General features: G+C 40.9%; 1 protein-coding gene across 3 annotated transcripts in view; it reads right to left on the bottom strand.

Annotated features, from left to right (window-relative positions):
- mtor (mechanistic target of rapamycin kinase) overlaps positions 1–4,614 on the bottom strand; it is a 78,498-nt gene extending 73,884 nt beyond the window's left edge. Inside the window, exons 1-7 of one of the 3 annotated variants that reach the window (XM_039604281.1) lie at positions 4,599–4,614; positions 3,851–3,993; positions 3,558–3,666; positions 3,211–3,443; positions 822–1,022; positions 565–699; positions 215–490 (exon numbers count right to left, since the gene is read on the bottom strand). In XM_039604281.1, the coding sequence (XP_039460215.1) occupies positions 215–490; positions 565–699; positions 822–1,022; positions 3,211–3,443; positions 3,558–3,666; positions 3,851–3,979 (1,083 nt within the window). In that variant the 5' untranslated portion in view covers positions 3,980–3,993; positions 4,599–4,614. Of the gene's footprint in view, positions 1–214; positions 491–564; positions 700–821; positions 1,023–3,210; positions 3,444–3,557; positions 3,667–3,850; positions 3,994–4,410; positions 4,565–4,598 lie in introns of those variants that run through there. The other 2 variants (XM_031736146.2, XM_039604280.1) reach the window with 2 other exon arrangements.
- Between the last annotated feature and the right edge of the window lie 12,567 nt (positions 4,615–17,181).

The raw sequence follows: 17,181 nt of genomic DNA, 5'->3' as shown, positions 1-17,181 counted from the left end.
AATAGTTTCCATGTTTTTCCAAAGGGGACCTGCATATGCAGAGACCACCCTCACTAACGTCTTTGTCAAAACTATATGTCTAAACACTGTTCAGTGCATTTATCATGTCAGCTAAAGTCCTTGAGTGCCAGTGATTTTAGTCCAAGGTATTTTCACATTACATTAATATACAATTACACTTTTACAATGCATTTTGTCTGTAGTTAAAACCTACCTGGTCAAATCGCTCCTCCATCAACTCACGGCAGTAGCGACTCTCCACCAGAGAGCTCTTGGCAGGTGCCGGTGTGGCCCCAAAGCTGGGGAAGCCTTGAGGTGTGCTGTAACCCAACAAGCCCAGGAGGGCGTTGGACTGCTGTGGCTGCACCGACTGGAAGCTGGTGAAGGGTGTGATGTGGCGGGGCTTTGTTCCAAACCCCATCAGTTCCTTGCAGTACTTATCGTGGACCAGCTGCTGCTGTGTGATCTCCTCCATCTCCTCGCGCATACGCTGGTGGGAAATAAGACGGTGAGCGGACTGGATTTTACCACTGATAATGTGTCCAAGCTGATATCCGACCTCACCTCTCCCTCCATGCTGCTGATGCGAACCAGCTCATTCAGGATCAGAAGAGCGCCGTGGACCCTGTCGTCACGATTCATCCCTTTCTCTTTGGCCAAAGTCTCATCAAAGCCTTTTTCTGCCTCTTCAAAGGTTTGCTGTCACAGAAAAAAAAACCCCACTCATGTCACCTCTTTAAAAAAATAAAAATTAAAAATAACTCTCCACTATTTTAATTAGAATAACACATGATCTGCTAGTGTACAGTTGCATGTCTTACTTTGTACCACTGTGGTTTCTGCATTTCCTTTGTCTCTCTCTGAGTGGTGAGGATGAGACAGGCTCGCAGGGCAGACACAGCGCCTTCTCGGATGGCCTGCTTAGGATCCCATACTGCGTAAAAGATGTTGTCAAAGAACGGCTGGACTTGCTGGAAGAAGAAGGTGGGTGCACTCACAGCCAGCTCCCTCAACACCAAAACCTGGAAGAAATTGCAAAATAAAGTAATGCAGCCGTGCACTGCTCCACATTTTTTATATCATCGAAATACAACTGAGGAACCCAATCTCTTTTTTTTTTCAACAATCCGTTCATCAAAACAAAATCCAGATATGATTCTAAAATGTTTCTAGCTTGACATAAAATTTTGACTGTTGCTGTTTGAATTTTGCAGCAACTATGAACTGGAAACATCCCGTATGTAGTTATCTTACATCGCTTGTTTAAATGCGTAGGTGTGCCCTGCTTTCTCTCCCTGGAGTCCCTTTGACTCCACTGCAGTGACTATGGTGCGTACCATTTGAAGCTGCAAATCGAAATTTCAGATTTTGGTATTTGGTATTTTCAACTTGATCACCCTCTGAAGTCGGACTTCCAACTCAGAACGTCTGCACAGTCTCACCAACCCCGACTTCATAATCAAAGACAGCGACAGCGCACATAAACGATAGTAAAACTGTAAATGTTGTCACCTGTACTGCCACTGCAATGTATTTGTGACTCATTAAATAATTAGAGCACTGACCACACTGTGTTCCTACTGATACATGAATGGCTCCATCTTGCTAAGGAGCAAAAAAGATCTTGTTTTTCTTTACTTTTTTGATTTTACTGCTGGAACACATTCAACTTGGGAGTGAAATCACTGATCTCTTTACACAACCAATCCTATGTGTGTTCTTCTGACCGTTTACCCATGCTTAGTGCATTTTGATCACTTAAATTTTTTAGCTTGTAGGATTTGTTGTGTGGGCAGCACGGTAGCACTGTTGCCTCACAGCAAGAAGGTTCTGAGTTCAATTCCACCATCAGGCTTTCTGTGTGGAGTTTGCATGTTCTCCCCGTGTTTGCGTGGGTTTTCCCCGGGTACTCCGACTTCCTCCCACAGTCCAAAGACATGCACTTTGTGGGGATAGGTTAATTGAAAAATCTAAATTGTCCATAGGAGTGAATGTAAGTGCGAATGGTTGTCTGTCCCTGTGTGTTAGCCCTGTGACTGGCTACCTGTCCAGGATGTACCCCGCCTCTCGCCCCATGACAGCTGGGATAGGCTCAATCGCCCCCCGCAACCCTAAAAAGGATAAGCGGAAACGAATGGATGGATGGATTTGTTGTGTTGTTCTTTGTTTCTGGCACTGATTGCAGCTCAACCATGAATTTTAGTTTTTTTATTGCCAATTTGGTTTTCATCTCCCTTTTCCATATCCCCGTGCTCTTTTATAGTTATTTCCCAACAACATCATGTGGACATTCTGGGGAAAGTAACTAGATTTAATATTCTACAGCCAGTAAAAATGTGAAAATGGTAATTGCATAATAAGCTAAATAAAACATAGAAAAAGGCAAGCACATTCTCTGATTTCTAATTATTTCTATGTTCAGGATTGTTCTGGACTGTGCGTGTGATGCCCCAGCCAATAATAACAGTGTCTGGGGTCGGTACTCTATAAAAACATAGTGACCGGGTTGCATCAACATCTCGTCAAGCTTCTCTGCTGGGAGGTTTTGCTGACGCCACAGCTGGGCGACACCCACCCACACGCACACAGAACAGAGCAAAGAGGCCACAGTGAAGAGGATGAAGGATTCACCCTGGTTGCATGCACACATAATCTAGCAAAGCTGCACCTTGAACACTGCGTTGTGCAGAGGTGTAAACATGTTTGTGCACTTCAGAATGTAGGCATTGAGAAAATTTTTAAAAATATGTTTTAGGAAGCTTCACTACTCTCTAGCTCACTCCAACACCACAAGCAAGTTGTAGCCAGAGAGCAGAGGCCACATATTTTAGACCTTTAAACCACATGCAGCTGCATAACAACAGCTATGTAACAACAACTGCTTGATGCAACCATCAAGTAGGAAAATATTAATGAAAAGGTTACAAGGGCATGAGCAGATTTATAAAGGAAACATTTTAGACATTTTAGCAGGGAAAACAGAACAAGAATGTGCTGATATTTGGGGTATGAGAGTGCATATGAAGTAGTACTTGTGCCTTCAACCCAAAATACACTAGAGCAACTTTCAACACTGCCTTCACTACAGCAATAGATAAAGTTATTACAGCTCCCAACGTGCCCACATTTCCAGCACATGTAAACACCACCAATATGTGGTTTTATTTGAACAGCAAACACCACAGTGACTGTTGTCTGCTAGTGACTTACTGCAGCATGGCGTCTCCCTTCATTTCTGTCGGCTCCCAACCATTCCAGGGCTCTCTTCACTTCAAACTCCACATACTCAGCTGTAAAGGTGTCCCCCGCCATAGAAAGGTGGCCCATAGCTTTAGAGGCCATCTCCATCACCACGGGGTCGCTGGAAGGGAGCAGGTTGCGGAGGTAGTTGGCGAATCGACTGATCCTGGTGGCATTGCCTCCTTCAACTCCAATTAGACTCACTGATGAAAACAATAATCATTTTAAAGTGATAGAAAATAAGAGATCTTAAATAAGTCCAAAATTAACAGCACTTAAAAATATAACAATTTTAACAACCTTTTATTAATGCTTACCTATGGCAAGAATCCCTCCTTTCTTTTCATTCACATCAGAGCTGGACACGAGCTCAAATATGTGGTGGTTCAACTCATCGTAGAACGTAGTAGCTTCATCTTGGCTTAACTGTGAGACAAGTGTTAAAACAGCAAGTATGGAAAAAGGAAGGAATTGTTTACATGAATTTGTACCATATGACTTGTGAAACTCTCCAACTGTAGTGGGCAACAATCTTGATTAAGTATCCAGTATACTAAGTGGTTTTCCCATGACAGCTTTCAATTATGCACATATAGGTTATTGCTGTTACCTCTCTGAGTTCTGTAGTCACATAGTGCTGCAGGTCTTTGGCAGATTTTGCTCGAGTGTCTTCATTTCGACTCTTCAGTCCACTGACAAACTGCTGCAGCACAGTGGCTGTGCCTGATATGACCACCATTTGAACGGCCTAATCTGCATGGGGGAGGGCGACATATGTGGTTTCAATGCAACATTCCGGGTTATTAAACAACCAGTATCTAAAAACAACAACAAGGTAAACAGCACACATTGAAAGAAGGAATGCAAGTGCTAATCTGATAAAACACCAGGTTAATGTTATTAACTGACATTGGTCCCAGCTAGCTAACGTGCCTGGTTAGCTAATAAAACAAGCTGCAAAGCTTGCTAGTTATTAGGAAACATACATCATACTTCTTTACACAACTAATACAAAAGCGGACACGCCCGGGTAGTTGCGGTGTAATAGGTGAAACCAGAGCCTCGTGAGTGTTTCGTGCTTGTTTTGATTAGCTCAAGCTAGTGCTAATGTTAAGCTATTTCCCGTGACAACCCAATAGCAAGGAGGCAAAGTCGCTTTGTATCACTTACGTGTTTGTATTACAATGCCGAACACTTAACTGCTATTCGATTTATCCGGAATATCTCTCATTGTACGTCTACCTGGCCAACACTGGGCAAGGTTGGCTAGCTGATGAATTAGCTCGAGTTAGCGATACACACACGGAACTTCACAAGCGTCAAGTTGCGCAGTCTGCGCTGAGCTGAGCGCAACTCACACGTCCTTGAGTGTAGTTTCGAGAGCCTCTCGTCTTTTTATGTGAATGTTTTTTGAGGCCCAGTACTCCAGTTACCTCAACATTTTTACTCCAGTAAACCTTTAAAATTATGGTGGACGAATGTTACTTATAATTTAACAATCTACACTTATAGTTTGTGCTCTTCCCCTGACTAAATGTCATTAATCTGGTGCACTACAGGCAGACTAGTCTCATGGTGTAGCTACTTAATAACATTAATGATAGTCGCTTTGGTTCAACAACAATAAGTACAAAGCAGCCTTGTAAGAACATTTATAGCTCCATAATGGAGGCCTTTCATACATTTGTTTTTTATATATATAAGTTTTGAACTATCTGTAGTCTATATATTTTTTCTTTCTTTTTTTTCTTGAATACTTAAACAGCAGGGAATATTTTCCCTTAACTGTCTCCATACTTGTCATGTCAGGGAGTTTTTTTGTTTGTTTGTTTGTTTGTTTGTTGTTGTTGTTGTTGTTGTTGTTGTTGTTGTTTTCAGCTTTTGATCTGGTGGAGGAAATGGGCCCAATACTGCTGAGAATTTAGATAATTTAGAATTTCTAGAAACAAGAGGTACACAGACTATACAGCTTTGATCTCCTCAGGACATGAATGAAAATACACTTTAAATGCAGATAATAATAAGTGTACAAAAAGCGTCCACTGCGTGCAGCAGCCCTGTGTGGCTGTTTTTTATTTTGCTGTTCAACTTACAGCCTCTTGGGGGAGACATTGACCAGGCATACAGACACCTTGCAGTATTAAAGAAACATGTCTGGCTCTACGTGGTTCTACATGAGCGGTGACATTTACCATAGTGCAGCACACCAATTAAGCGAGTACCCTCTTATTTCCCACTTGTAGGAAATTGGAGCCTAAATGTCAAATGAATTTTCATCATCAAAATGAACCACAGCTACTGTCTTTCTCCCCATGAGATCATTATAGGAGATAATTTCTCACTAGCAAACAATGTACTGTATGCCCATTGTTCCCACCCTGGGGTTTGGGGCCCAAGGGTGTTCCTTTAGAGGTGTCAGGAGGTCCCATCATCCAACACAATCACCAATTCTTCTAACTTATCAATGAATTTTACACCTGAAAAACAATAGGACTGATCCTGGAGTTTTTACTTTATGTATTTCAGCATATACGTGTGCAGCTATTGCACACCTGGCATTAAAACATGCAAGGAGACACCTGCATTTTTTCAAGTTCAGAAAAACAGCAGTAGCAAGTTTGTGTAATGACAGAGAAAAACATCCATAAAACCCACAAATTTATAATGGATTATAACAGTAGAACTGAGAGCACTGGATCAGTCAGTATCACTGTGAGCCATCCTGTCATTTTGAAATGCTGAATTAATTTCAGTCATTACTGACAGTGAACCTTTCATTTGGAATTACAACCATAGTTGAAAAGTTTCTCTTTAACAGCTTTAAAAGAAAAAAGATCATCACTATGAAGAGCAATGCCACACTTTAACAGGATCTCTTCAGGTTTACTAAATGAAACAACCACTTCTTACTTTCATTCTAATAGATGGATCATAATAATGAAGATGGATCATCATTTGCTTTGGAATAACCATTTGTCATAGTCCTTCTTGTACATTTTTCTTGAGCCAAATTAAATGCATTTGAGGTCCTGTGACACATGAAGTAAATCAAACACTGATCAGTTTATTGCTGTAATCGGCAGAGCTGCAACTTCTGTGAGCATGCGTGCATCATGTATGTGCATATGTGTGGTGCAAATACAAATGTGCGTGTTAATGTGTAAATGCTGTGTATATGCAGCTATGGGTTTGTGGTTTTGCAGAAGGAGGAGAACCAGAAAGAGAGCTTTTACAGCCTTACAGCGCTTTACGTGGAGAAAATGAAGCTTTTAACAACACAGGAAAGAGGAACAGATTCCTACTTTTCTACCCAAGTCCCTCCTCCCTCCCTATCGTAGGTGTAGCTGGGCCAGACATATTTCACCCTTGAGACACCAACTCATTCAATCGGGAAGACTCACCTTTGTGTCAAACATGTGCTTTCACTGAAAAGTTCTTGTGCGTGAGACAGAGGGAAAAAAAGACTTGGATGGTGCTTAAATGGTATTAAAAAACCCACATACATGCAGTCACTTGACTTCAACACGCACATATAAACCCACTTCAGCGCCACAAATGTATGTACACTCACAGCTGCAGAGGCTCTTGTCCTAACAAGCAGCCGGCCTCCTCTGCTAAGTGACAGACAGGATATTGGGTGCACTTTCATCAGTCCAAGGCTTTGATTCGTCTGCCATCCGTCCTGTTTATTTTCTGCTTTGCCTCTTCACTCAGCCGTGCTTTTGAAATATTTCCCCCACGATGAAGCCTGTCATTCCATTTACACTGAAGGATGGAGAGAGTCAGGAGGGGAAGGGGGAAAAAAGCACTCGCTTCTGCACTAGCTCCTCCACCTACCTTATTCATCTGCCATCTATCCATCTGTTAATCCTTCCCACCTTCATCCTTCCCTCCCCCTGTCAAATGCTTCATGATTTATCCCCCACCACTTCTCCATATTCTTTCCCTTTTCTTTTTGCAGTATCCACAAGTTCTCTGGGGGGTTTTTGTTGCGTTTTTTTTTGTTGCCGTTTTTTTGTGTGGTTGGGCGGTGTAGTATGAGTCACAGATTCCTGGACAAGAATTCATGAGGTAACATCTGGTTCTAAATGCTAGAGGCAGCTCTTATCCCCTACCTGGCTGCAGCCCAACACTATATCCTGGTCTGAATGTGTTATATCTTACCCACCTGCCTGGGCAACACATTTTTTGATACCTTCACTACCTACTATGCCTGTGTTAGAGGGAGACACCTGGATAACCACAAAGCATTAATTCCAACATAGGGATAGGGGTTTTGCTCTTCCCATTGTGTGTGAAAGCACTGTAAAGCCCAGCAAAGCTATGATGGAGCAATATGGCAGTCAAGCAAAAACAATACAAACAGCACTCTGTGCTGATAGACTTAACTTCTTACTAGAAAAGCAAAGAATTAGAGATCTCTAAATCTTTAGATCAGTATCTTTCGTGTCCTTTTGATGAATACAGGTAGGTCTAAATTTAGTCACTGCAGGAGATTTAAATGATTCTGAACTGAATCAGCAAAGCTGATCAGATGAAAAAAAAAAGTGCAAAGTAGCTCAGAGACAATGTAGAGGGCAATTACCTAATGAAACCTGACAGGCATTTTAGATCAAATAGAGTCTACAGAGGAGAAATCCATGATGATGCTGCACTTTCTTGTCACAGTGCTTAGTTTGTCTTCTGGCACACTGCTCAGCTCCCTGAAGGGCAGCTACACATACACCCACAGAGTCAGTCTATTGATCAAGTTTCCTTCCCCTGGCAAGTCATATAGATCAAACACTATTGCTAATCCATGAATCACATTGCAGGGGAAACCTAAAACCAGCTTATGGAAATGAGGATCCTCTTTGACATTGAGTTCCTGTACATCAAAAAGTCCTTAATCAGGAGGTATAACAGTGTTTGCTGGTGCCGTTGGCTGAAAATAGTATTAGTGTTTACATAAAGGCATTACTCATCATATCCACTACAGGCCTGTGTCTTGTTCTTTGGTAATCATTTTATTACGGTGGGATTCAATATGTCAAACAGAGGGAAGATGGCACAGTTCTCTAATAGTGAATCCGAGTAGCCAATTTCACATCAAAATGGTGTCATTACCGATGGAGCAACTGAAGTATAGCCGACAGACACAGAATACAAAATCAGCTCTATGGCAGTGACTCAATCACCGGGAGTCAGACAGGTTTTGATCTTGCCGTTCATCTCCAATGGTGTCCGCGTTCGCAGTGGACTAATTTCCTAATGCACTCTGGTGAGCGCCTGCCAAAGAGCACACTGGGAATGAATGAATGGTATCCATTAGACAAAATGGCCTTCTGTAAATTGTGGCCACTCTGCATAAATGAGCGGGAGCTGGGCGGGAGCAGGAGCAGATGGATGGAGAGGTCCCGTAACAAACTAATGGAAGCAGACCTGCGATCATTCACTGCTGCCCCGCTGTCAGCACGGTCAGTGAACAGTTTACAGCTGGTTTTAAACATAATGACTTGCAGAAACTTAGATTGCCTTGCATGTCGCTTTTTCAAGTTAGCGTTTACTGACCCTACTTTGAGAGAATTTGTCAACTAAGGTCCACCTTAGTACTGATGTCTATCAAGTTTGTGTGGAGACATCACAGATAAAATCCGCCCTAAGTAGTCAATACAGTAGGTATGTGTGACATGACTTATTTGACATGAGGAAGTAGGGGGATTTTATCTGGCTGGCTATCTATGAGGTGGATAGACAGTCTACATGGTGTTCTTCACTGACACTCTTTTCTCTTGTTCCCACTTAGCCTTATCTCAGATAAGACAGATAATAATGGTGGTGGAAAACCTCAAGGAGCACAAGGTTATCATTTATATTTAAAATTAGAATTAGAATTAGCTCACGGGCACGTCACTGCAGCCCCCTCTGGCTTCTGCTCCATGGCTGCTGGGTGACCCCTTGTCTGGGGCTCTCGCCCTGGGGGACGGGGCTATGGCTCCCCACACCCTCTAGCAGATCGTTACACGAAGGAACCTTTTGAATACAAGCGCGCTCATGCTCACAGGTGTACACACGAGTGCTCACAGACACAAACTACACCTTTCTTGGCTGCTACCTCAAAACACACTGTGCGTTGTCGAGCTTACGTGCTGCACAATAATATTCAATATTTAGTATTTACTGTTATAAACACAGATTATCGCGATGATGTTGTTTATTATATTGCTCTCTTTTTTGCTTGTTGTCTCTTTTTTTCTCAACAGGTGATCCAGGTGATATTGATATGTATATGTATGTATATATATGTGTGTATATGTGTGTATTTATGTATATATATATATATATATAAATATACCCCCCACCTTTTTTTGTGCCCTTTATCACCGTTCCTCTTCCCCGTCGTTTTTCTTTCCCTCCCTCTCTTTCTTTCTCCCATCACTTTCCCCCAGTCATGTCTGTCCCGTATGTAACAACTGAAAATAAAATAAAATAAATAAATAATAAAAACAGAGGTCAGTCAAATGGACCAATACGGCAAGGCCGAGATGGTCCACTTGGTAAAGTAAATCCGTTGGGCATCTTTCTTGGCCTTCAGACAATAATTCTGATGGCAAAAGAACCAAACGGGACAGGCGGCAAGGAAAAAATAAAAAATAAATACATAAATAAAATAAAATTAGAATTAGAAGATGCTCGCTCGTCCACAATAATGTACCCAGATTATAGTTGACATTTCTGTGTGACTAATTTGTAGACACCAACAAAAAACATGTCACTTTTTACCAAGTAAAACCGAAAGAGCTGGAACAGGCTTTAAGGGTCAATGAACTTTCTGGCATTCCAGCTACATACCCAGGGATGAAACCAGGTGTGAAACCACCATTCCTGTTTCTACTTGAAGCTGCAAAGCAGAGGGCCATCTGGCAAACTGTCAGACAGATAAACAAAATGTTTTTTGCTACAGCTCTTCTTCCTCTACCATCTTGGAAAATTGGAAATGCAGCTGGAAGAATAGAACATGGCACTGGAATGGACGTAAGGTTTGCATTGTTTGCAAACTGATAGTGTGACAGAAATATCATTCAGAGATTAAAAGTTTAATAATTTCAGTCCTTTGGAATGATGCAGACATCAACAAACCAGCAAAGTCTAACTGCAACAGTACCTGATTTACACCATAAACAGCTGAGTCGAGTCCGCAGTGAAGAGGTGTAATAAACAATTTGCATTGGAGAAAACAAAGCAATTTAATGCTGTCGGTGACATGCTACACATTTTTGGGAAACCAATTATCTGTGAATGAACCTTGTACCAGATGGTGTAATGACTCAGATAGATTTAAACTGTGCAGAAATGCAAAATTGAAAAAGCAATTTTCATATGGAAATGCAATCAGCCACTATAGGCATTTCATATATGATGGTTCAACAAGTACTCGATGAAACTGCCTCAGTTTTGAAGTCACATTACCAAATCTAAATATCTACCCTAATGGCAAAAATTATATTTAAAAAAACAGATGTAAAAACTGACAATTGTCTCTTGCTGCAAAATAATTGGTATGGAAATCAACGAGTACAGACTTTGTAGCCTCTGTGCATGCACGCTATTCAAATAGAACCCTTATTGCTCCATTTCAGAAAAACTGAGCAGGGCTTCAGGCACATTTTGCATATTCATATTTTTTTGTTCTTGCTCTTCTTTTTATAGAACTTCTCTCATACAAACTCTGCATGATGAATAACAATGGAAATGCCAAGTGTAGTTCCACACACAGTCCTTGTAAGCCATCATAAAGGATTATTTCCTGTAGGTCTGTCAATCATGCTGTTTTACATTGAACTTGATAGACAATTCAATAGTTATACTTTTTTTTATCAGCATGACAATTATCATCACCACACTGAGACTCCGCCTCTCAGTTCTAATAATTTAGTTATTTCAGTGGGATTCAGTGTTCATGAGCCTTAGTTTTATTTACACGGCATTACCTGTTGTAGCTTCGCCTCTTCACCAGTCAACCAGTCCTTTGTCAAGGCCAACCTGGCCTCCTTATGGGCACACTGTGTTCCTCTTTAAGTATTTTTGCCAATGTGAAAATTGGCTTTTTACCCCTAATCCACACAGGGCTGACAGGGTATTGCTGTCACCCTGCTGGTAGGCAGCTTGGAACACATAAGTTTGTGAATGTGATAACTTGAGAATGAGGAAACATAGGAGTTTGAAACTGATACTATATGTGTGTCTGCTAAAACATCTCAGAGTTTGAATCCCGGTGACCTTGACCTAAAGGTCAGAGGTCAAGTTTTCTGAAAATTTTGTGAATGTGATAATTCGGGTAGCTTTTGTGACAAGTTGAGTTATCCTACTGGAAGCAGCCAATAAAGGATGGGTACATAAAGGGATGGACAGGGACAGCAACAATGGCTGTGATGTTTAAACAATTCTCAGTTGGTACTAAGAGGTCCAAAGTGTAAAAAAACAGGGAATCTTTTCCTCGTTTTGTCTAATTTGAATGAATTGTATCCCCAATTTCATTATTTTAGCTTTTTAATCGCCTTCTGCTGCTGTATGCAATCTGCTAGAAGGTCCAGTGTGTTGTACATTGAATGGTTGTTTGAATTACCATTGTCTTTATATCAGCTCGAAGCAGTCTGGCTAGTCTCTTCTGACCTCTGGCATCAGCTAAGCACTTTAACCCAGAGAACTGCTGCTAGCTGAAAATTTTCTCTTATCAGACCATTCTCGGTCAACACTAGCAATGATTGCATTGGAAAATCCCACTATCTCAGCAGTTTCTAAAATAGTCAGACCAAATTGTTATTTTACTGACACCAAAAATTAAAATACTATATTTGTGCATCCTTACAAAATGACAAGTCCATCCATAAGACATGAATGGTAAGCACATCATTAGAGCATTTCTCTGCTTTTGACTGTTGCACCATTAGACAGCAGAAAGAGGGCAGGCTGCACTGTAGGAAACTGAACACCGTATCTGTAGTCTGAGTCAGATAGATGCCAGGAAGCTGAGCCTCGCTCCTCTGTTGTCATGCACATACCTGATAATGGCGAGTGGGCCTGTCCTCTAGAAAAACAAAAGAGCTACAGTAGCTTCATTTGATAACACTGGAATGTGTGAGTGTGCAAGAGTATATGTGTGATGCATACTGGTGAATGCTAAGTGGGACTGCACCCACACATTATCTATAAAAGCAACATACAACATGACACAGTCAGCAGAGGAAACAAGTGCACAATCAGTATAAAGGATGGTGAAACTGAGCACAAAGCGAATGCTGAGACATAGAGAATAACTTCAGCAGGGGTGGTGCATTATTTATGTGACACACAATGTAAGATATCGCTTACACGACTAGAACACAAGCCCAAAGGTTGGATTGGTTTTCAGCGCTGCATTGCTCTGTGATTGTCCGACTGACCGTGATGCAGTGATACAGCAGCTCCGCAGCAAATTTCAGTCCCCGGGCTTTGCATATAATTTGGCTGCTAATGTTGCTTCTCGGGTTACACTTCTTTCTTTCCAGTGACACACGCCTGACACAGTCAACTCTTTCCAGCAGCGGCGGTTCTTCTGTGTAAGCCATCAACATAAGTACAACTTATCAAAATAGACTGTAATAAAAGCCTTCATCTGCGTCTATACTCATCACAACTGTGAAAAAATAGAGATTGACGGCAATGTGTTTTTATAAAACTGTTTAAGGCCAGGCATGCATCATTCTCAAATGTGAGTCCTCTCTCGCTAAATGTCATTTTAACCAGACCCGCTAGCTTTGCAAAACTGTAAAAAGTACAGCAAAAAGGTGCCACTTACTGTGCCAGACTGCAAAGTAAGTGGCTCTGTGCTATAAATACTGTTTTCTGCATCTGTATAAAACTGACATATGTGGCTACGGGAAAATGTTCAAGCAAAATAACACACCAGCTTTTTCCTATACACTCTCCTCACGCCGGCTGGTAGTGCCACTCTGTGAGAATAGAGCTCGCCTTTATCTGCTGCAACTGCATCTGCCTACAATTTTATTCACAAAAGATCCTATTAAAAGTCTTCCTTCAGTAAGATGCTTGTTAAAGCTTGTTTACTTTCCAGGGCTTTTGTGTTGAAATATTTGTGGGAGGATGAAGGCTGTCAGGACGTAAGTGGAGAGGAGGGATGAGGTGGGGGATGCTCTGTTAAGTTTCTCCATGAGGGATGTTGTGTTCTGTGTCCACAAACAAAGACGGATTGATAGTCAACAGCAGCTCTGATTGTTTTTTTCCAGATACAGAAAATTATTAAAGGCTTAAACAATTAAAGTTTTCACAAAATACACGCTGAAGTTCAAACTGAGCATCAGAATGAAGAAGAAAGGTTATTTAAGTGACTCTGAATGTGGCAAGGTTGTTGGTGCCAGATGGGCTGGTCTGAGTATTCCAGAAGCTGTTGATCTACATGCATTTTCCCCAAAATACCATTTCTGGGGTTCATCCAAATAGCCAATGAGAGACAAAATGTATTGTTTTGCCTTCCTGTCACTTTCTTCGAGGTGATAGGAAGGCTACAGAGACCCGAATAGGTGCGTGTTACAACCAAGGTACGCAGAAGAGAGCACAATTTGGGCCTCTTAGCACCAAATGAGCATTATTTAAATGCCACAGCCTATCTGAGTATTGTTGCTGCATGGTGTACGCATCCTTTGCAGGATAACGCTCCATTACACAAAACTCAATCTCAATCTCAAGCAGGTTCCTACAACATGACAATGACTTCCCTTCACTACACTCAAATGGCCTCCACAGTCTCAAGATCTCATTCCAACAGAGCACCTTTGAAATGTGGTCCAACTGCAGATTCACATCTTGAATGTTTAAGTGAGAAATCTGCAGCAACTGTGTGACGCTATCACGTTCACGTGGGCCAAAATCTCAGAGGAATGTTTCCAGCATTTTGCTAAATCTGTGCTAGAAAGAACAAGGCAGTTTTTAAGGCAGAAGGGGTTCCAGTTTAGTACTAGCAAGGTGTACCTAATAAAGTGGCTGGTAAGTGAATGTTTTGTGCATAGCCACTGGGATGCAGGAGGCCAAACAGTAAACACAAGTCTGACATAGAGTTTTTACAGTTGGAGACACATTTCTCTTTGTGTAGCATCCTGTAATCTTGAGCAGGAAATACCACTGCACAGCACTTTGAATTTACACTTATTACTGTTTACTTAAACCAGAAAACAAAGAGAGAATATTTTTGTCTCCAAATTATAGCAATGATTGCTGTCTGACACTAACATAAAGCTACATTAGGAATAATTTATAATGCATAATAACCTGCAGAGGAGATGTTTTTGTATTTGGATATGCTTTCTGGTTAAAACCAGTCATTAGTGCTACAAAATGAAACCCAATGAAAATGTTCTTTAAGACCACAAAGTCAGTCTGCCATTTACTGTGGAGTAAGTGGAGCAGCCCTGTTCAGATGAAATTATGCATTATGTGATTTGTGCATTTTGGAAGATTATTTGCATTTTAAAATTGCTGAATCAAATTCACCTTGGTAGATAATGTGATAATAGTGTATTGTTTCATTTCTGGTTCTTATTTTTGATTTTCTTTATTTTATTTTATTTTTTTTTACATTCGTCATTCAACAGACAGTTGTGTTTCCTTCATCTAACTGTCACATTTGAGACCTGCTTGAACAAATTTCTGCAAATATCCTCTCAAGCAACTGTGCATAACCAAGCCTGTCATTTTCCCAGGAATAGAAGGGTAGTTAAAATTACAGCTTTTGAGGAGTGGAAATTTACGCACTGTCTGTTCTTAAAAAAGGACCTCTAACAAAATAGCCATATGGTTGCATTTACAGATTTAATCATGGGAAGTTTTAAGATATAAGGGGAATCTTTGATGATACATGACACGGAGTGATCCGCCTATTTCGTGGTAGGGTCCAACTTCACGTGGATGTTCAGTCACTGAGGTAGCTTTTCAGCGGGAGTTCATAATATTTATAGTTCTACAGTCTGTCATTTCCATATCTTCCTAAGAGTTAACGCCTAAACGAAACAGGATTACAGTTTTAAGGCTGTGGGCCAGGGTAGGTCCAGTCATTCTATACCGGTTCTGTTCTTTACATAGCTTCTATCTCTTTGTTGGCATCCACCTCTCTTTATAATAAATGCCTCTCTAGCTGGTAGCTGCTCTATTGTGACTGTCAGCTGGCTGCTAACATTGTCTGCCGGCCACTCAGACATCTGACAAAGGCTACCTGTTAGACATGGGAAACAAGTGAACAGTAAAGTTATGGTCTGTTAAACCGAATAAGTGAATAAGTTGCTACAAGTTGGACTAAGAGTTTGACTTGAATTAAAACAAAAGTGGATATATGTAACAATATATATATAACAACACACTTACCTGCTGTGTTGTGAGGTTAACAGAGATATCTGATAAGCTAATTTCATTTAAGCACATAAACATGGTAAAGATGTCCTGCTAAATGGTGAAGAAAGGTGATTTAAGTGACTCTGAAGTGTTTGTGACTTTTTGTGGGTGCTTGAGTGTTTCAGAAATTGCTGATCTACTGTGGGTTTACAGCAAATGGATTGAAAAAGAAAAAAAAATGTCCAGCATCACCTCTCTGGCTGAAAAAGCCTTTTTCACGTCAGCAATCAGAGAAAATGGGCAGACTGCTTTGAGATGATATGAAGGCAAAAGGAGTTCAAAAAAGTACAATCAAGGTTTGCAGAAGAGCATCTCTTAACGCACAGCAGCAGTAGACCACACTGCGTGCCAATCCTGTCAACTAGTAACAGGAAATTGAGACTATAATTCACATGGGCTCATCAAAATTGGTCAGTGGAAGGTTACCTTGCCTGGTCTGATGAGTCTTGATTTATGCTGTGACTTTTAGATGGTAGGGTCAGAACTTGGCGTAAACAAGGGTCCAGGCTAGTGTTGAGGGGTGTGGGGGATATGGCAAACTTTATTCAATTCAGTTCAATTCAATTTTATTTATATAGCGCCAAATCACAAGAACAGTCGCCTCAAAGCACTTTATATTGTACAGTAGATCGTACAATAATAGATTCAGAGAAAACCCAACAATCATATGACCCCCTATGAGCAAGCACTTTGGCGACCGTGGGAAGGAAAAATTCCCTTTTAACAGGAAGAAACCTCCGGCAGAACCAGGCTCAGGGAGGGGCGGGGCCATCTGCTGCGACCGGTTTATGGTCCCTAAGTACCAAATGATCATCATTCAAATGATCATCATTCAGCATCATTCTTCTGATGGCTTCATCCAACATCTCAAACTGGCCTCATCAAATCTCCATTTACCAAAATGAACCATGAACCAAATTTTTTTAGCAATGTTTCCAGCACCTTGTTGAATTTATACCAACTATAATTAAGGCAGTTCTGAAGGCAAAAGGGGGTCGAAGGTTTGCCTAAAAGTGGCCAGTGATTGTATTATAAAAAAACAATTACTAATTATACAATTAGGAAATATAATCACTGAATCACTGAAAGTTTAAAATCTTAAGTTTAGACCTGAGTGGGAGTTAAGGCTTAAAAATTAGACCAGAATGTTGAGTGCTGAAAACTGGGATTGGTTACATTTATTAACTCACCTTTTAAATCCAATGAAGATTTAAAGTTGTGGCTGCTGTGAGCGAGTGAGTGCAGCAGACACGCCACAGCAGAGCTATCTGGAAGCTCCATGTCAGCGAATTCAAGTCAGTGAACTGGACCTCTTGTCAATTTGTTCGGTGTTCACGCTTTTTTAAAAATAATTCTGAAAATATCTGATTAATAACGTGGCTTTACTTCTGTGTAGTTATTATAAATGAAGTCTTTGCTACAGTATGTGAGTTACTTAGCAGAAATTAGCAAGTGTCTGTGTTCAGGCTAGTGTTAGCTAATATGTTATAATAATAATAATAATAATAATAATAACTTTGT

Source organism: Oreochromis aureus, linkage group 20 (genome assembly GCF_013358895.1).
Source record: "Oreochromis aureus strain Israel breed Guangdong linkage group 20, ZZ_aureus, whole genome shotgun sequence".
Classification (NCBI taxonomy): Eukaryota; Metazoa; Chordata; class Actinopteri; order Cichliformes; family Cichlidae; genus Oreochromis; species Oreochromis aureus.
This window is presented reverse-complemented; position numbering and strand designations above follow the sequence as displayed.